This window comes from Primulina tabacum, chromosome 17 (genome assembly GCF_025594145.1).
Source record: "Primulina tabacum isolate GXHZ01 chromosome 17, ASM2559414v2, whole genome shotgun sequence".
NCBI lineage: Eukaryota > Viridiplantae > Streptophyta > Magnoliopsida > Lamiales > Gesneriaceae > Primulina > Primulina tabacum.
The window spans coordinates 13,677,187-13,698,309 of NC_134566.1; the positions used below are offsets into that span (position 1 = coordinate 13,677,187).

General features: G+C 33.3%; 2 protein-coding genes across 4 annotated transcripts; one reads left to right on the forward strand and one right to left on the reverse strand.

Moving 5' to 3' along the window:
- The first annotated feature begins 8,410 nt into the window (after positions 1 to 8,410).
- Positions 8,411 to 12,927, forward strand: LOC142530962 (GATA transcription factor 28-like). 2 transcript variants are annotated; one of them, XM_075636912.1, is made up of 8 exons: positions 8,411 to 8,608; positions 8,729 to 9,169; positions 10,289 to 10,372; positions 10,453 to 10,586; positions 10,695 to 10,826; positions 11,789 to 11,894; positions 12,472 to 12,547; positions 12,622 to 12,927. In XM_075636912.1, exons 2-8 carry the CDS (start codon positions 8,864 to 8,866, stop codon positions 12,693 to 12,695), a joined length of 912 nt encoding a protein of 303 aa, XP_075493027.1. In that variant the 5' UTR covers positions 8,411 to 8,608; positions 8,729 to 8,863; the 3' UTR covers positions 12,696 to 12,927. The 2 variants fall into 2 exon arrangements, with proteins under 2 accessions (XP_075493027.1, XP_075493028.1); XM_075636913.1 differs by having other exon boundaries at positions 8,411 to 9,169; positions 12,472 to 12,546; positions 12,624 to 12,927.
- A 1,438-nt stretch (positions 12,928 to 14,365) lies between these two features.
- On the reverse strand, positions 14,366 to 18,384 carry LOC142531000 (protein MANNAN SYNTHESIS-RELATED 2-like). 2 transcript variants are annotated; one of them, XM_075636969.1, is made up of 6 exons: positions 18,116 to 18,384; positions 17,391 to 17,514; positions 17,228 to 17,298; positions 16,623 to 16,708; positions 15,526 to 16,108; positions 14,366 to 14,887 (listed from the first exon to the last, which is right to left on the reverse strand). In XM_075636969.1, the coding sequence occupies exons 1-6, from the start codon at positions 18,215 to 18,217 to the stop codon at positions 14,609 to 14,611; spliced, it is 1,245 nt and encodes a 414-aa protein (XP_075493084.1). In that variant the 5' UTR covers positions 18,218 to 18,384; the 3' UTR covers positions 14,366 to 14,608. The 2 variants fall into 2 exon arrangements, with proteins under 2 accessions (XP_075493084.1, XP_075493083.1); XM_075636968.1 differs by having other exon boundaries at positions 17,228 to 17,301.
- Between the last annotated feature and the right edge of the window lie 2,739 nt (positions 18,385 to 21,123).

The window sequence follows — 21,123 nt, forward strand, 5'->3', positions numbered from 1 at the left end:
TATAATATATATATATAATATATATATATTTATTTTTTATATAATATATATATATATATATTATTGTACATACTTTTTTTATATAATATATATTACTGTATTTATATATATACAACTGTATATGTATATAATTATGTTATCGGGGCGGGTTTGGTATGGGGATAGGATTCCCAAACCCGTCCCAATATATTTCGGGGATTTTTAAAAATCTCCGAACCCGAAACCAAACCCATTAACATATCCCCGAACCCGTCCCATTTCGGGTTTTCCCCGCGGAACCCCCGAAACCGCGGGGAAAATTGCCATCCCTAGTCGTTATTCACATCCCTCAAGACCAAATGGGCGTTAGACATCCGGTTAATGAAATTCCAAAAATTGCTGATGAAAATCCAGTAGATCAAGTTGTTAATGAAGAACAACAAGAAATTGTTGATCAACCAAACAACCTTAGGAGATCTACTAGAATAAGAAGATCAGCAATATCTAGTGATTATGTTGTGTATTTACAAGAATCAGACTTTAACATCGGAGCCGAAAATGATCCTGAAACGTTTTCACAAGCCTTGAGTTGTAATGAGTCAAAACTATGGTTTAATGCTATGAAAGAAGAGATGAATTCTATGACAGTTAATGGAGTCTGAGATCTTGTTCAGTTTTCTAATGGTATAAAAGCCATTGGATGTAAATGGGTCTTCAAAACAAAGAAAGACTCATTAGGTAACATTGAAAGGTATAAATCAAGACTTGTTGCTAAAGGATTAACTCAGCATGAAGGAATTGATTATAAGGAGACTTTTTCTTATGTATCTAAAAAAGATTCTATTCGTATCATTCTAGCATTGGTTGCATATTTTGACTTAGATTTGCAACAAATGGATGTGGAAACAGCTTTTCTCAATTGAGAACTAGAGGAAGAGGTTTATATGAAACAACCTGAAGGATTTTTCTCTAGTAATGTTGAGCAATTGGTTTGTAAGCTTAAGAAATCTATATATGGATTGAAACAAGCTTCCCGTCAATGGTTTTTAAAATTTCATGATGTTATCTCTTTATTCGGATTCGTTGAGAACCCCATGGATCAATGTATATACTAGAAGGTCAGTGAGAGCAAGATTTGTTTCCTTATTCTATATGTGGATGATATATTACTTGCAACCAATGATAAGGGTCTGTTATATGAGGTGAAACAATTCTTCTCTAAACACTTTGATATGAAGGATATGGGTAATGCATCTTATGCCATTCGTATTAAGATATATAGAGACAGAATTCGAGGTATTCTAGGTCTGTCTCAAGAAATCTATATCAACAAAGTTTTAGAGAGATATCAAATGAAAAATTGTGCACCAAGTATAGCTCCCGTTGTGAAAGGCGATAAATTCAATTTGAGCCAATGCCCAAAGAATGATCTAGAGCGGGAACAAATGAAAAACATTCTTTATGCTTCTACTGTCGGAAGCTTGATGTATGCTCAGGTTTGCACTAGACTTGACATTGCATTTATTGTTGGGATGTTGGGAAGATATCAAAGTAATCCAGGTTTAGACCATTAGAAAGCTGCAAAGAAAGTAATGAGGTACCTACAAGAGACCAAAGATTATATGTTTATGTTCAGACGAACTGAGAAATTGGAAGTAATTGGCTACTCTGATTCAGACTACGCTGGCTGCATTGATTCAAAAAAATCCATTTCAGGATATATTTTTATGCTAGCTGGTGAAGTTGTATCTTGGAGAAGTGGAAAGCAGACTTTGACTGCTACTTTCACTATGGAAGCTGAGTTCGTATCTTGTTTTGAGGCAACCTCACATGGTGTATGATTGAAGAGTTTCATTTCGAGGCTTGGAATTATGGATTCTATATCTAGGCCATTAAGAATATATTGTGACAATTCAGCTGCTGTTTTTATGGCTAAAAATAACAAAAGTGGTAGTCGAAGTAAATATATGTACATTAAGTATTTAGCCATACGAGAATGTGTTAAAGATAAGAAGTTACTCATCGAGCACATTAGCACTGAATTGATGATTGCATATCTTTTGACTAAAGGCATGCCACCATTGAAGTTCAAGGATCATACAGAAAAAATGAGACTTGGTTCCTTTATGTAATTTTGTTGTAAGACAAAGTTAATGAAACTATGATGTGATATTTTCTCATATTTGTTGTGTACACATTCATTGATTTGAGTAATATCAATAAAGTTGTACCTCAAATAAACATAGGGTTTATTCATTAAGTTATTTGAGAGATATAATACAACGTGATACAAGGAAGATAATAATCGTTTTTAGATAACTTATCGGCATGATTCATGTATTTTATTTTCTCATATGGTAAAAAAGATATATGTGTCAAGTGGGAGAATGTAAGAAATATGACACATTAAAAGACGTAGCGTATAGGAATTGACGACGGCCGAGAAACCACCATTTTTTACGAACAATACATGCAACCTCAAATTTTTAACAATTGAGACGGCATGCGCCTCTTATTTTGACATTCAGACTCCCGACTTTTCTTGTTGATTGAATGAAAAACGTCTATAAATAGAGGTGATTGAGGTCCCTACGCACACACTTCATAAGAAAAATATACATCATCTATAGAGTGTGTTGAGTGTTTAGAAGACATCAATCGGAGGAAAAGCAGATAAATTAAAAATTTTCAACGGCCGGAGGTAACACTCGATTCGCTTTCGCATATTATTTATCATGTTTATATATACGTAGAAACAAGATTTTTTAGAAAAAATCTAACAATAACCACTGCAGGTAGTTGATAACCTTAACTGAAGCTAATAATCATAAAAAATTTACATTTTAATATCATGCCAATGTTTTTTATTTTTTATTTTTACATCATAGAAAAGATAACAATGGACTCCAATATGAGATGCCATTGCATGCAAAAGGGAGAGAAAATAACCATCATAATGATTTGTCCTCAGCGGCTCTAACGCACAACCCCATGGTTGTTATTGCTTCTGGAAAATTTTGTAATTCTCTCTATATAATTACTTGTTCTTTTAGTTGAGATGAAAGGATCAAAAGATCAACTTCTTCTTCTTATGTTGGTTGGCCAGCAGCAAGAACTGAATCGAAGATCGAGCAAATAAGGTAAAGTCACTAGGAGCGACATTCTCACTGAAATCTGGGGCACATTGAAGATAACAAACATAATAGGGAGTGTCAGCAGTTGCAAAGAAACTGAGTACCGTTGTAAATGGGAAAAGATCAAACTGTCAGCATTACTATTGCGCTGACATTCTCACTGAAATCTTTATTATTGATAAACTTTTAAAAATAGCAAAAATCTCATATTTCCAAGGCGAAAAAATAACGCATGAAACATGTTAGTGTTAAATCCTTGCACTGCCAATAAGTCCAAATTTGTTTATGCATCAAGTGAAAGAAATGAAATTGATACTATTCTTTTGTCAGCATATTTGTGTTGAGGTACCGATTTCTCGCATCCAAGACACATTAATTTTTATTTCAACCTCCAAACTTTTCTTTTGTATATCTGTGTGTTTTAAACGTTGGACTCCAAACCAATCCGAGATTAGCGGAGATAGTCCTTCTTATATCTTCTTTCATGGATCTCTGCCTTTAAACATCAAATTTGGTCTACGATGGGAAATTATGTTCCTTGTTTGAATTCTACTAGAAATCACAGACAATTTTGTGTTGAGAATGAGACACCCAAATTTCAGAAATCTGGAGTCGGTGCAACGGAGGCGTAACGCGGCACAAGGAAGAAATTTCGGTTGAATATTTCTTCAAAAATTCCCAAGAGGCCAAAAGTTTTGGTTGACGTTACTTCACTAGGATTCCTAATCCTAGTATCATTAGGACTCTTAATTTTCATTAATTAGAATTTCATATTAATATTATATCATTTATTTATCAATTTTTGATCATACATGATATGTTTATACTATATAAACGCATCTTTATATCTCCATATAAAGTGTATATATGTAAACATTAATATATTTACACATATACATTTAATACATACACATATAGATATATTAATTAAATTAAAATAACTATTATTTAATTTATTTAAGTAACTTTTTAGTTAATTAATTCTAAACCCCTATAGAATATTTATGAGAATTTTATACATATTAGTAGTTACCACTACTAGTACAATTATTTAATTAGTAAAATTCTAAATTCACTAAATAAATTATTATGAACTCATTATAACACTGATTGACGATCTGACAGCACTGATGTATCAAAGATACAAATCTTGTTCGTATAATGAAAATTGAAAATTTCGAATATCAAAATTTTCACTGTCCATATTTGGCAATGCCCAGTTTTGTGAACTCATTCACCAAAACAGGCAGTTTACTCTCATTTCGCAATGAGTAGGTCTCTTGTGAGACGGTCTCACGAATCTTTATCTGTGAGACGGATCAACCCTACCAATATTCAAAATAAAAAATAATACTCTTAGCATAAAAATTAATACTTTTTCAAGGATGACCCAAATAAGAGATCCGTCTCACAAAATACGACCCGTGAGATCGTCTCACACAAATTTTTGCCTTTTGTAATTAGTAATTAAACTAACTTCCATTTATTTCATCTTATGAAATCAACTTATAAACTCTTTTATAAGCATTATGTTTGATCTCCATCAAACTACAGTCGTCAAATTCAACTTCTTGAACTTTGACTTTCTCAACGGGAACACAAAATCCGATACTTGTGTCACCTCAATAATTCAGGGATACAGCTAGCTGTGTGTTCACATCTTCATGTGATTCGAAATAACATTTATTATTATTCGGGTTTACCCTAATTTAGCCCAATTCTTTTCATCAACCCCTTGATCAAGAATGTCAGAATTCATTTCTGATTGTACCCATCAGATCATGGTAAGAGCGTCTAGTAGTATCGCTCAATGATCCCCTAGGTATCACTGATAGTGCCTGCAAGAACCTTAAGTTATGGTTAGTGTACAATACAGTCCTTTTAACTCATATATCCCGATCAAATCTGCAACCACTGGAATATCGAGAGTCGTATATGAATTTGATAACGATGTGATATATCTTTGAGTATTAATAGTGACATGATACATGCAACTGAGAAACACTTTTCCAAAATGCGCGTGTCTTACTCTTGTCATATATTCCTTGCACTATTAACTCACCAGACCACGTATGATATCTTCACCCGTAGGCAAACGGTGAATCACCGACTACAATACATTTGATTCTCGAATTTCGAAACTACACTCAACCTCGCAACCTAATGATCCTCGATGGAGTCGGTAAACAGATCAAAGTGTATGTTAGTATGAAGAGCCTCTACATTGTCCCGGGTAAAAGGACTAATGATGTACAACCATAACTGCAGACTATTCAATTCGATAAATGAGAACCATTTGGACAGCCCGAGAGATGGTTATTTAATGCATCATCATATGATCACTCATCTATATGAATGAAGATCTTCATGCCCTTACTAATGAAACTTGGTGTTTTCATCTTAGATGTTAGTTTCAAGCTCAAGCGACCTTTATCCTTATTTTAGATGGTTGATTCGAGTAGAAACCTGTTTAGAATATATGTACACTTCCTAATGAGTTTCTTGATCTTATGTTGCGAGGCAGATCTCATGTAGGTATTATATATTCAAGGACTTATCTATGCTGCTTGCATGAGTATAAAGATAAGCAAATGTCATGATTGGATAAAATCGTAAAATATTATTAAAATAAATATTGTCTTACATTAATGTCAATAAAGCTCAAGCTACAAGTTGTCTCGCTAGACAAGACAACTACTCTAACAATTTTAACAGAAGGAAATGATGATGACCAGGGTTTCAAACGAATCTAGAACAAATTAAATGACAAATATCTTATTTTACAACATATTGAATAAAGAAAAATCTAAATAACATTGGATAAACTTTCCGGGGAATAATCCAGTCTCATCCAACCACTTTCATGTCCGTCTGATATCCAACATGAGACCTGCTCTGTGTGTAGCACAATAATCCATAGATCCAATGGGTGTCTTACACGCTTGATAAAATCTTGGACATGTAAAGTTCTACGTCACCGTACACGCTGCTCCGTAGATTTGGTTGGTGTTATCTGCTACTCGATCGTCCAAGAAAGAGGGCTGATCGTCCCTAATAGATCAAAATTATTTAAAAAATTAGCATGCTTAACATTATATGCAATGCAATATATATATATCACGACCTTAAAAGTGCATCATATGACAAGTAAGTATGCAAACAATAGGAATGATTACTCTTGAATATCTCAGTACGTTTAAATAATATTGGGAATGTCTATGCTCTGATCATATACATTGCAACAAAAGACATATATTAGTAATGTTCTAGGTTTATATATATATATTTTTATAGCTAAAGCGGGCTTTTTTTTAAACATGTTTTATGAACCTTATATTATATACCCAAATTAATAATAAGGCTTTCAAATTATATCTTCATCGTCGTCAGTCCTTTGACAATGTTCGCTTCACTGTGAGGTTGGTTAGAGCCTTTCCCTCTGATTTACCTCCAGGATACCTGAAAACCAAGTGCAAGATCATTGTTGTTCAGTTGATCAGGAATTTTGATTTGGGTATAAACGATATCTCTTTATTCTTCGTGATATTGACCATATTTCTGATCCCTATTTTTGTAGTTACCTAATTCCAATTCCAAAGCTAGTATCCGGACTAACAGTATGTTTGGCAACCAGGATTTGAGAGGATTCATGAGATTTGGAATTGGATTTGGAAATTCAAGTATTTGAAATTCCATTTGGTGTTTGGTTTAAAATTTAAAAATGGTATTTAAAATTCCATTTCTTGTTTGGAGAAAAAAATATTCGAATTTGAAATTTTAAAATTTTACTAAGCTACCCTTATAAATCATATAAACATAAATAACCCGAAAATTATAATATTTTTTTCTCCAAACAAGAAATGGAATTGTAAATACCATTTTTAAATTTTAAACCAAACACAAAGAGACTTTGGTAATTACTATAATTTTTATTATATTAATCAGTAAATAACATAAGAAACTTATAAAATTTAAACGAAATTTTTGAACCTCTAGAAAAAGTTAAAAGGAAAAAAAGTCTAACCATGTAGAAACTTTGGTGGAGAATGATGTGTTGATGAGAATGATGTGTAATGTGTTGGATAAAAAAGTTATTGTATGTTTTTAAAATCCAAATCCCACCAAATCTTATCAAATTTGATGGGATTTGGATATACTTATTGAAATCTCATGAAATTCTAAACAAATCCGAATCTTTTTTTTTTGAATCATCTTGCCAAACATTAAAAATAGGATTTTGAAATCCAAATCTCATCCTTCTAAATCCTGGTTGCCAAACACACTGTAAAGCTCTTGAACTAGAGGAGGGGAATTGGAACAAAAATGAGATGGGGGTCAAGACGCTATCTCGATCCTTGAGTTGCTGCCTACTCCAGGAGGCGTTTCGCAACTCGTCTTTGAAAGCGACTAGCAAACTGACTTGGTGCGCAAGTGTACCGGCTAGAGATCAATTTCCAGCTTCATCTTCTTATGTAGTCTGGTTTGACTCTTGAAAGCAGCTTGTTCTAGAAGAAAGATGTGTAGCCTGACATTAGAATATCTAGCTGGAGAATTGTGCACATCAGTTGAGATCTTGACGATCAGACAGTCCGGCTTGACTTCAAGATGTACAACTAGAAACCCGTTAATATGAGGAAATAACACTTGTACGCTGAAACAATTTGATATTGTTTGTTATCACAAATACAAATTTTTTTATACACAACTTTAATATATCTAATTTAATATTGATAAAAAGTATAATAAATTATTGTAATTTTGTTTATATTTAAACTAATGTATATGTCCAAAAACAAAAAAAATTAATATAAAAGCCTAAATATAAAATTTTTTATTTTCAACTAATTAAATAATTTTAAAAAAACTTGTAACTAATTAAATTAGTAAACGTTGTTCAACTTAAAAAAATTAGATTATATAAAAACTTGTGTGAGACGGTCTCACGAGTTGTATTTTGTGAGATTGATCTCTAATTTGGGTCATCCATGAAAAAATATTACTTTTTATGCTAAGAGTATTGCTTTTTATTGTGAATATCGGTATGATTGACCCGTCTCACAGATAAAAATTCGTGAGATTGTCTCACAAGATACTTACTCATTAGATTAAAGGTAAAATCAAAATTTTGATTTAAATTCATATATGAATTTTTCCGTTGATATTTGTGTATTAAATTATTTTTTAAATGTATTTATTTTACCAAATTGTTTTTAATCTATTTATTTATTATATTTCATATTTTTTTTATTTTTATGTATAAAATCAAATTTGCTAATTTGAGAAAATAAAAAGAACAAAACACCGTCCGTTCTAATCATCGCTCAAACTCAAACCCTAGCGCAAAGACGGCCCACCACCGATCTTCATCTTCCCGGTACCTCCCCCAGTCTCCGCCGTTCATTGCCCCACATCTCCGATCACCTCCGTCATACCACCATCTTCTCCTCTAGAATTCTTGTTTTTGTATCTAATATCTTTTAGCTCTCATATTCGTGGTAATTAATCAGCACGGGGATTTTAAATGTTTTAAAAGCACCTACTTCTTTCATTTTTTTAAAAAAAATTAAATTTTGATTTTTTTCTTAATTTTCTACATTGTTGCTGAAACAATTCAGGCGGGCAGGAATTAGAGGAGTTCTGTGTGGGATCAAAGTAGATTTCTTTTACTGCTGGATGCGATTCCTATTTAAGAAAGAATGGAAGTGGTCGGCCTGTGAGTGCAGGTGACTGTGTTACTGTATAGGCTGAAGATGGATGGAAATGGAATGCATGGAATCGAATCGGGAATGATGCATTACTTGCAAGATCAGCATCATCACGGGTTGCATCATCACATAAGTAATGGGAGTGTACTAGATCAAGACGAGAATGGCGACAATAATAATGTTGTTAGTAGTAGTGGGGTGAATGAAGTGCTTGATGGAGATGTTTCAGCTGATATGGAAAATCGAGCTGATAACCATGTCGCATTGGTGCGGCATAGTGAGAACAATAATCAGCTCACATTGTCCTTTCAGGGTCAAGTTTATGTGTTTGATTCTGTCTCTCCAGAAAAGGTTCCTTCATACCCATGTAAACTGAAATTTATACCATCCTTGTTTTCGCATTAATCATTTTATTTTATTTGAGTCAATTCGTAGATTTCATATTATGACGTACTTTCCAGTACTATTTAAGACTAGATAACTCACGTGTATCTTTTAGTAAACAAGGATATGATGAATCCAATGATTCTATTTATGAAAGGGTATCAGATCACATGTCTGAGTGCAAGCAAAAAGTTAACTTGTTTCAGTGTGGAATGAAGACTGCATTGTTTTATTGCCTGTTACACTTTTGGTTTGTTAATCTTCAACGAATGACTGTTCAATTGGATTTCTTTCGTGATGATGCTCTCAATTAGCAAAATCATACATGCCTTTGAACGGTTCAAGTTTCTATTATTTTTAGGGCCATCTTGAAAGCTGTATCCTTTTTAGTTACCCTATTTCAAATCATTCAAATTGGTAGTTTCACCTAGAATAGAGTACTCGTCTGGTAACTTATTTTGATAGTGCACTTGGCAACCTTTGTTTAAGGTTCCATTCACATAATCTCAGTTGGTTTATTCAATATTATTTCAATTTCCTCGTTATGAATCTTCCTTGGAGTTCTCACCATTTATTTCCAACAGGCACAAAGTAATGTTAATACAGGTCTCTTGGACTTATTTAGCTGTCTTTTCTGTATGGTTTTTGCTTGGTCATTTAAAGCAGTACAATTTTTGGGGAAATATTTTGGAATTTATACTTTTTTTCTCCACAAAACATTTAGTCACTCCATCCTCTAGATGGATAAATCTTGGGTTTTTTAAATTACACCATTTTAATATCCAATTCTTGTCCTCTTACATAATTATGAATCTTATGCATTAATGATGCTTAATTTAGGTAATTCAAGACTGTTTGTACCTGCATCTTGGTGAAAGGTTTTTTTACATGTAATATGATGAAAATTTTATGTCAATATACTGAGTTTTACTTTGAAGCTTTCAAAGTTTTAATTCTAAAAGATATACTGTGCTGTGATTTTCAGAACATAAGTTTTCTTGGTTAATCTGTTAAGTTTTCTAGGGGTTCTTAATAATCTCTTCCCCGTTTTCCTTTTAGGCAACTTGTTTTGATTATGTCTTTCAGGTTCAAGCTGCACTTCTACTAGTGGGAGGGCGTGAACTAGCCCCTATCATTCCTACAGATCCAATATCTACTCCTAATAGCAGAGTACGTTACTCTCTGTATTTGAATCTGATATGATAGCATCTTTTTGTTTCTGGTGACACCTTTTGATACTTTTCCAATAGGGTTTATCTAGTACCCCACAAAAGCTAAATGTTCCTCAGAGATTGGCTTCACTTATAAGATTCCGTGAGAAGCGGAAAGAACGAAATTTCGACAAGAAAATACGTTACACTGTTCGCAAGGAAGTTGCTTTGAGGTATGAGAGTCCTTTTTTTATCAAGTTTTATGTCTGATTTGAGATTAGAGTTTTGATGTTCGAGATTTTTCAATTTTTTTGGTGAAATTATTTTTTATTCATTTAAAGAATGCAAAGGAATAAAGGACAGTTTACATCCTCGAAGCCCAATTTTGACGATTCTGCATCAGCTGCATTGAGTTGGGACTCAAATAAAAGCTGGGCAATTGATGGCCATGGATCGCAAACTCAAGATTCTTTGTGAGTTCTATCATCTGTGCAATTTTTGTGTATTTTAACACAGAACTTTGCTTTCTGTTGCCGATGGTTTATATCGCCTTTGGCACCAAGGTCCGAAGTTTGGGACGTGTCTCGGGTTCAAGACTCATTTGTAATAAACTCCTCCTCCAACTCAAAAAAAATATTGCTTTCTGTCTCTTTTGATAACTGGTGCTAAAGAGTTGTGCTGTACTATTGCAGGTTCTTGACATTGTATATCTGCCTATTTACAGCACTTGTGTTTATCCGATTGTTTATGAAAAAATTATTCGGATTCCTAAAGTTAACTTCATCTTATATGGCTAAATGATTCATTCCTTTTAAGTTTTGATTTGTGACTCTGTTATTGCTAACACATATATTGGAAATATTGTGGTGGAACAATGTTTACTCGTAGTTCATAGTTTTGTGAAGATGACTTGCATGAAAGCAGGAACGATGTTTAATCGTAGTTCATAGTTTTGTGAAGATGACTTGCAAGAAAGCAGGAACAATGTTTAATCGTAGTTCATAGTTTTGTGAAGATGACTTGCATGAAAGCAGGCATATGTAGTCATGTAGACACTCATGACTGCTCATAGGAGTCCAGATGAGTGTGCAAAATCATTCAGAAGTACTGCACTACTGCTAATTACTCAAAATTGACTGATAATTGTTTGATGAAAGAAGGAAAACTTGGTATATAAGAAATGGACTTAGGCAGGGAGATCACTCTATCATTCTTTATGGTTCTCTTTCCCTGTGGCTTTTTTCAGAGAGTGCTTCAAATCAAATAAAGTCTAGTTTTGAGAATTTGATTGTTCAGGGGGGGAGAAGCTTTCTTGTTAACTAGTCATTGAGCAGGCGTGTATGAACACTTTATATGTTGAGTTATTGCATCGGTTAAAAGAGTTTAACTGTGATTATTAAATATACATCTGAATTTTTTACAACATATTTGCCAGCTGCCGGCATTGTGGTATTAATGAAAAATCTACCCCAATGATGCGCCGGGGACCAGAAGGACCAAGGACACTTTGTAATGCATGTGGACTAATGTGGGCTAATAAGGTACATTGGGGGTTGATATAATTATTCTTTCTCTGGTTTGTTTTCTGTCATTGATATATGATCATGTCCCGTGTGCTCACCTTGATGAGATGCACCAGAGTCACAAATCACAGACTGTTAGCAGGTGAATTACTCATTTTCTGATATTTCTATGCTGCTCATATCTAAGCCTGAAATCCCCAAGTTTTAGAAGGCTACCATTGCATATTGCCAAGTACCATCGTGAAGCCTCTGTAAACCACATTTTATGATATATCTACGATGCCATTTGTGAACATTTGTGATTTTATAGTCGTTGCAAGATGGCAGGCTTTTCTTGATTTCTTTTAGTTGCCGTTGTTTTTGCTTTCTTTTGCCTCCATCTTATTGTTACGCCCTGTGTAAGTAATTTCATGTTGTTACTACTAGCTAGCCCTGGAACTGGAAATATTTTCTATTATTTCTGTTTGGTTTTGTTTACGAAGCGTCTGTCTGCCTTTAGACCAATTTTTTTGGCAGTGGGTATACTATTTTTGTAGTTAGATTGATTGATTTGTAAGTTTACAAGATTTGCCAAACATAGATGTGAATGTTTTAGGGAACTCTGCGGGACCTTTCAAAGGCAACGACCACCTCGCTGGGAACGACTCCCCTACATGACAGGAGTGAGGAGGTATATATGCTGTATATAAATTGTGGCGAATATAGATAGATATCTGAGATTGACCTGGCTTGTTTTTGATAATGCAGAATGGTAATTTGGAGACGGATGAAATGGTATTGAGTGCTACTATTCCTGGAAATGATAATGATTCATCATGACAATGTATCTATACTATACAGTGTATACAATACAATACAATACAATACAATACAATACAATACATTTTGGTTTGTGATAATTTCGGTGAAATGAGTTTTAACTTTGTGTAAAATAGGCTCGGGTTCAGCTAATCCATTTCGTAGTGGAAGTTGTGACGAGATCTACGGAGAAACTGATCTACATGTCTGTGATAGTGGATTTGACATAATCAGATATCTGGCTTGTACTCTATTCTGTGTGTTACGATTGTTGACACTGTTAGAAACAAATATAATGATTGGCTAGCAATGGTCTTTGAGGTTTGGTTTACTGGTAATAATTATCCAAAGAAACAGATGCGGATTGCTCTTGCTCTTGCTGTGACCGTTCATGCAAACTCAAGCATGCTACTTTGAACTATGAAAGAGTTTGAACGAGAATAATGTAGCTTAGAACCATGATGGCGTCGGTGGTGCTAATAAAGTAATATTACAAGTAAAATGAGATTTTTAAAGGGGGAAGGAGATCGTAAGCTAAAAGAGTGAACCAAGTCTTCTTGTTATAATCATTACTATTGCTGCCACATGTTTCTGTCTATATATGTTAAGCTAGAGTATACTAAAGAGTATAGACATTTAATCTCTTTTGATATGGCATCATGTAAAATTATTATTAAATTTATTAATACATTCTCGAACATGGCTGTTGGAAAGTTCATGATCATGATAGCTTTTGCTTATAAGAGAAGTTCAAGCTGCATATTGCAACCAAAACAGATGCAAGTCATGGATGAGCTGAAATTAGCCGATCTAGTACAAATCTGAAAACAAAATGTTTCAGCAGCTCGCTGAATAAGAAAAATAAAATAAACAAAGACTTTATCATTGTATCAACAAGAGCGATACAGTTTTTATTTACAAAAATTTTGGAACTATACAAACGATAATAAATCAGCTTACGAAAACTTGATATTCTCAATTGTTAATATCAGTTGGCTAACAAAATATATGCTAAAATAAGTCAAAATGACATATTAGAACAATTCAAACTATAGTCGAATAATTTAAACTGAATAGTAAACTAAAAGTAAAATGCATGTAAGTTTGTTATGTTAATTATGTACTTTTCATTTTTTGAAATATTTTTTGATTTTGATTATTGTGAGTATGTTCTATAAATATAAGCGTGTTTTTTTATATATATAAACAGGTTTTTGGATTAAAGTCTTTTCTTGTTATTTTCGACATTTTATGTGAATCAACATGTTATAATCTCTTTGTAATATCTTACACTTCTGTTACATCACTTTCCATATACATCCTTTGTACGTGACCGAAAACTAGGAAATGTTGCTAGAAATTTATATATATACGCATACACATTGGTTGGATATTATTATTGGATGAAAAAAGTCATTCAAGGTCATGATTTGTTTATGATCTATGGTTCTGATTATATTAGCAATCACTTCATGGAAAAGTAAGAATACATGGGATATTATTATTGGATGAAAAAAGTCACTCAAGGTCATGATTTGTTTATGATCTATGGTTCTGATTATATTAGCAATCACTTCATGGAAAAGTAAGAATACATGGGAAGTGGTCCAACAATCATATCTGTGCTTGAACAAAATCATCAGAAAATGCATGGCAATGAGAGTGAATGAAACTAGTTCCGAGTCCATATATATTAAAACATGGATGTGGCATTAGTTACAAGAAACATAAAGTATAACGCTTACAACGGAAACAGAGACCTGTAACTATTACATTCCTACCAAAAACCTTGTAGGCAGAAACACTGAGATACATCTCTTCTTAAAATCAAACACAATATAATACAATATCAAGCCAATGTTTTTAGTTTCTTCATTATAGATTCCAACACCCCAAACTCGCGTGAGTATTGTGTTCCCATCGTACCAAATGAGCTAGCAAAAACATGAATAGGCAAAGTGGTTCTTCTTCGAAACATAATGTGATATGAAGTCTTCAGAAGAAGCTGAAGAATCAGGAATATCTGTGGGTACAAGTATCTGATTTCTGCCAAAAGCGATTCTCCTTCCAGCAACATTGGCGTAAAATAGGCCTGAGATGGCCGGAACAAATACATCGCTCTCGGAAGAAATATAGAAGTCAATAACCTTCTCAAATTCAGAAGTTTCAGAGTCTAGAAATTCGTCCTTTTTATCCATAGGCATTATTGCCTCCTGGAACAGTTATGAAGGCAGTGAAAAATGTTAGTGAGGTTAGACTTTTATCATCTACAAAGTGTATAAGATAAGTCGAATTGAGTCGTGATCTATTCTACTCGAGCTCAATTATTTCCAAATTTGAGCTTTTACATTGTTATCAAGAAGTCATAAACCGACAAGAAAGCATTTATTATAATTATTATTTATTTATATATCCATATGTATATACTATATAAATATGTATTGTAAAATATCATACAAACCAAAGATATATGACAATCATTTAATATATAAAAACACTTATCTTTATTATTGAAAAATTGGTCCAAATTTTTTCTTCATAACATAAGGCGTGATATCCTAAATTGAACTCCATTTTCATCAGATCAACAATAATTTAGGTAAATGAGGTAGCTCTCGAGCTTAAAATAATAATGAATGAGCCAAAAAAATTCCAAAACTCAGCTGAACCTAACTCATTTATACCCCTAGTATCAGCCTCTGATGGGAAAAAAAGTGACGTATGAAGTAAGAAACATTCAATGAGATTACCAAGCAAGAAAAAAGCTAAAATTATTCTCAGAAAAGATGAACAGCCGGAGAGAAACGAACTTCATTATTTCAAGGAAAACATAGGACAATGAAAATTCTACCTTCGTATAAGTTTTTGGGAAGAAGTCCTTCAGAGCATCAAGCCTGCTGTCCCATCTTGTTTGAGTCACATACACTGTGGTATCCTTGTCGAAGCCAATCTTTCTCAAAAAGAGAGCTATCTCTTGTGGACCATAACAGCTTTTGGACCCTGGAGAACCATTGTCTTTGTGACAGCCCTTCTTCTCCAATATATCAACTCTTAAGTCAACTGCCACAAACTGACCATTTGACTTCCGACTTGCGGATTTTAGGCGGTCAATCATTGAGTCAACCACTTCGCGAATCCCGGATTGTGGCTCCAGGGTTCCAAACATTGCCAGACATGCAATAGAGTCTGTATTGGTCTTTTCCTTTGTCTTTTTCATGTTTACTGATGGGAAGTAAGTGGATATCCTTACGTTTCCCTTTGTTCTGAAAACTGGTTCTACATTTTCTGCAATGTACTCTTCAGTAACCCGATTAGGAACCTTCACTACTGCTAGATTACGAGCTGATACATCAGAAGGCTGAGATTTAACAACTTTGACCACGCCCTCGAGGCTTGCTATGAACTTTTCAACATCATAGACATCCTCAAAGCTCCTGAAAGTCACGAAAAATTAATTTGTCTAGATGGGCACCAAAGAAGCTGAACAATGCCATTCATTTAAGCTAATATTTACAAAGAAATACCCATGCCGATGAGAATTAAAAGATTATTGCACATAAGTTTACTCAATAAAGAAGATTCTCTATACAGCGGTGATAATTGTACACATTTCTAGCAAAATGTGACAAAATAGCGGTCATCCTTAATTTTTGCATGATTATATCACAAACTGCTGATGGCTGAAAGGCATCAAATACACACCAAATGAAGCAAAAAGTGGGAGAGAGATAACCACTGGTACATGATGAAACCCAAATGCACATATTGCATCTTTCTTTTTCCTGCTCTGAGATAAATATGCAGCGGTTTATTTTAGCAATTAACTTTAACGATTCCAAATCCATAAATTAGAGCAAGAAGCCAATCTCAGATAACACCAAAAGAAAGTACACATGCAAACAAACATACAAGCAGACAAAAGTTCTAATTAAAGAAATTGGCTTTAACCTCTTATCACCAGGTTTGCTGCCTCTAATATCTGGGATTACAAGGGTAGCCTGTAGATACCTGGCCACAACCACCGCATCAGCAATCTAATGAATAACAATGAAATGACGGATGTCAGATTAAAAATAATGAAGCAACTAATCAGAAAATTAACAAGACAATTATTCAGAAAATTAATAAGATGACTCATGAAGCAACTAATCAGAAAATTAACAAGACAATTATTCAGAAAATTAATAAGACGACTCATACTGAAGTCAACTTCTGGTTTATCAGAAGCACAAGTAACAAATTTAGCAATTCATGTAAGTTTTGGCTAGGGAAATGCACAGATAAACTTTTCTGAAGTAGTCTGAGAAGGTTCACACCATCATTGCCATGAACACTGCGGGGACTGTTGCTTCTAGGGAATTCTGAAGGTAAGGGACTAGAAAATATATCTTGACATCATCATAGTTGGCTTTTGAAAGAAATAGACCAGAAGAAACAAGTCCATTGCGAAAACTCTTCGAACTTTGATAAATGAAATTAATCAAGACAACCAATTACTCGTACATGCATCACTGCTTTTACCAAATTGAAGTCCAGGTGATAATTCATTATACCTGAGAGACATGGTATTCAGGGCCATTAGTCAATGAGAAGGTGGCATATCCATGCATCTCATCTGTCTCCTCTGCGACCAATACATCACATAACACAAACACATTATCTGATAATCCAAAATTAAGACATTCAAAAACAGAGCTGAAATTATCTTCTACTAACGCAAAACTGGCTTCTCCCAACAAGGCTTCAAGGTGACCCCGTCCTCCTTCCAAGGTCCATCATCCCCTTTTGTGACACTAGCAAGGCTGTTATCAGAAGCCTTATTTGTCTCATGAACGGTTGGCTTCATAAACAGAAACAAGAAAAAAAAAGTGTTTGAGCCGACAACAAAACCCAATTTCCCAATTCATTAACTTTTAATCAGATCCAGAACAAGAACGACTGAAGCAGATTGGTAAAAAGATAAATCAGTGTAAAACTGTAGTTGGATAAGATGTTACAGATCCCAAAACCCCAGCCATTCACATTTGGCATATTCAGACAGGAGGGACCGATGAGCAGCTTGTGTGAGCGTCAAATGTCAGTTCAACCACAAGGCAGAAGCACAGCTTCGACGAAATCAAAATGAGAAAAAAAAAGATAAAGAAGTTGATGCGGCCGCAAGCTTCCAATATAAGATCTTACAGTACCATAACAAAAAGCACATAAGGACAATCAATTTGGATCCAAGTAGGCATCAGATTGATAAACTAAAAGACACAAAGTCCAACGTAAAGGCCGAAGCTTGCGCGCAAGGGAAGACAGCCAATGCAAAATCTCCCATTTCTACACTCTAAGCTTCAAAAATTAGAAGAAAGAAAAAAAGAACACTACCAATTTACTTAGGAAGAACATAAGAAGACGTATATTGAACAAAAAAGAATGTTTGGATATGAAGAACTTACATGAACAGAATCGAAATGATCGCGCTTAATCATGTTGGCAAGCATCACAAACATGGTGAAGGTCAACACAGCTGCCAATACTTGTCTGGGATCAAACGCCATTGCTTGGGATCTCTCTCCACAACCAGGCACTGAGAGAGAGAGAGAGAGAGAGAGAATCGTGATTTAACAGCGGTATTTTTGGCGCATTTTCCGGACAAGTAGAGTGAGCATACGGGAAGAGAAGCACCGACACTTTGCCGAAAACATTGACCTCCTATTTTTACTGTCTATTCACGAAATATGGAGTGAACATCCAACGATAATTTATTTATTTATCTATTTTTTTTAAAACAGATTTGTTAAGATTTAGAACTGACCTTAATTCTATTTATCTATTTTTTTTAGGATAAGTTTGTTAAGATTAGGATTTGAATTTAACCTAATCTAAAAAAATAGCTTAAATAAAGTTTTGTCACATATACCATTTTCAAGGATGTAATCTTTAACATTAATAACACATTTCATCATGACAAAAAATGAACAATTGGAGCTTAGACTAGACAATTTAATTTAATTCAGCCGATATGAGATATCTAACACACCTCATCACACTCCAAAATTGAACAACTGGAGCATGAAGTTTACAAGACATTAGCGATTGACCCATATGACAGTATAACATATAACGATGAGTTTGAGCTCTGATACCATGTTAAGACTGTCATGCACCGAACTTGGGAGTGAGGCATCGGCGTTGCTTTCAAATAAAATTCAAAAACAACAAGCCTCGTGATATAAAATTTAACCAAAAACCAGTATATTATTTTATGACGAAATTTGTTCTTACATCTCGAAGTACAAATCATAATTAAATAAATCAGCGGAAGCTAAAATTTATCATCATAGGGACAAAAAAATCAAATAATAGTAGCACTTCTAATGTCTTCTTTTTCATCATCCCAAGATTATATTATGTATGCTCTTCCTCTTCGAGTTCCTTTTTATTCTTATCTGAGTATGGAAATAAAAGGGTGAATGTTTGGGGAAACACTCAGTATGTGGGGCCAATCATATACCAGAGCATCGAAATACACATATAATATGAGTTCAACGGTGAAATGTCGCAGAACATATCGCAACATGAATCAAGACATGAGACAAACAGAACTCGAAACAAGGCATCAAAACATATCAAATCAAGACACTGCTATTCATCTTTTTATTCATGGTATACTGATCAGTTTCTAATTGTTACTCCTCTAAGGGGACGAGACCATATATCGGTTATTATAACCCACCGCATCAGGGCCTTATCTTATTATGTTTCGGAAATTTTCTTACCACTTTTAATTCGAATCGTAACAGTACATGATCAAGATTTCGTGGAATAATAGATGAATCATGCGGAACGAACATATATGGAATCAAAAGACATGAAACGAGTTGTGTACGATCGAGTTTTCAAAAGCAGAAACTTTATTATTTTAAAACACATATATAAGCTCATTTACCTCGATCTCAGCTTCATATAGTGGAAACTATTATTGATCATCTTCTATCATCAACTTCATGACATATATAGCTTAAGAATTATATTTCATAAAGAAATCTTTAAATATACACAAGTATACTGTATACAATACCCAATGTATCCACATAAAAAACGATTTTTTCAGTGCCCTTCAATCATCATGTCACTACTCTAATTTAATAAAAAAAAATTAGCAGATATTAGTATGGAAGGGAATAAATTGGCCTGACATTTTGACAAAATTAAATGAATTGGAATAGTGTAGTAAATTTGGTGGTGATAAAATATAAAGTTTATAGCTTGTCTCTCCACTCTCTTTACAAGAAAAGTGAAAATGGGCTGAGAGGATTTATATAACACAAAAGTGACATGAAAGGTTGACAATTTAATTAAAAAAAATTATTATCAAATTGAAAGGAATTTATGAAAATGAGTTACAAATTTTAAAAAATAATAATTTCACATTAATATTGAAATTAAGATAAATCATTAATTAAGAATTAAAATAGTGAATTAACTCAAAAATAGTATGTTGTCTTTAAAGATAAAATTATTATAAAAATAAATTCTTACTCCCTGTATCAGGAGTGAAACAAAATTCATCTCAAAAATAAAAATAGAACCCTAATTTTTGTTTCACTATTAGATAAAAGAAAATTTTAAATATATTTTATTTATTCTATCGCAAATTTGGTCTCGAATATCACAAAGACTTGGATTTGAATCTAACTCAAACCCAAAAACTAACTCAAATAAATAATTGTTCAAATCCATATATACAACACTTATATTTAATTTAGTAAATGTGTCACATCTAACAAAATTATATGTCGATTTCAAATTGAAAGTTATAAATCTGATTTTGAACTTCAGAGCTGGTCTCAATTTTAAAATTTTGATATCACGTGGATTATGAGTCGTGTGTGAACTTTATTATATTTTAGCAAAACTAAATTTATCTCAGTAATATAAAGCTGTGTTTTTTTATGTTATTTTCCAACGGAAACAATGTATTTTTTGAAAAAAAATGTGAAATGTAAGTATCACATATGATGCTCACGTAAGACGGAACGAAATCCTCTGCAACATTTCATGTTCCAAATTATGCTACGCTTTGCTCAAACAAACTATGTTTACACCAATTATTAAAAAATAAACGCATTAAACACCGTGTATGAAAAAAATATAATTAATCATCAATAAAACATTCGATTCATCTATTTTTTTTAAAAGAAATCGATAATAAATTCTATCACAAGCACAATAAATGATAAAACAATATATTGATAATTTTTTAATAAAAATATAGGTAAATCGAATGTTTTGTTTGTTATCTATTTTATTTTCTTCATGCATAGTATTTTGTGTATTACTTTTCAATAACAAAGTTTGATTGAGCAACGTAACACGATTTAAAACCTCAAATATAACATAAGATTTCGTCGACGTAAGATACAGTAAAGAAAACAAGGAATCAAAACATTAGTAAACAGAG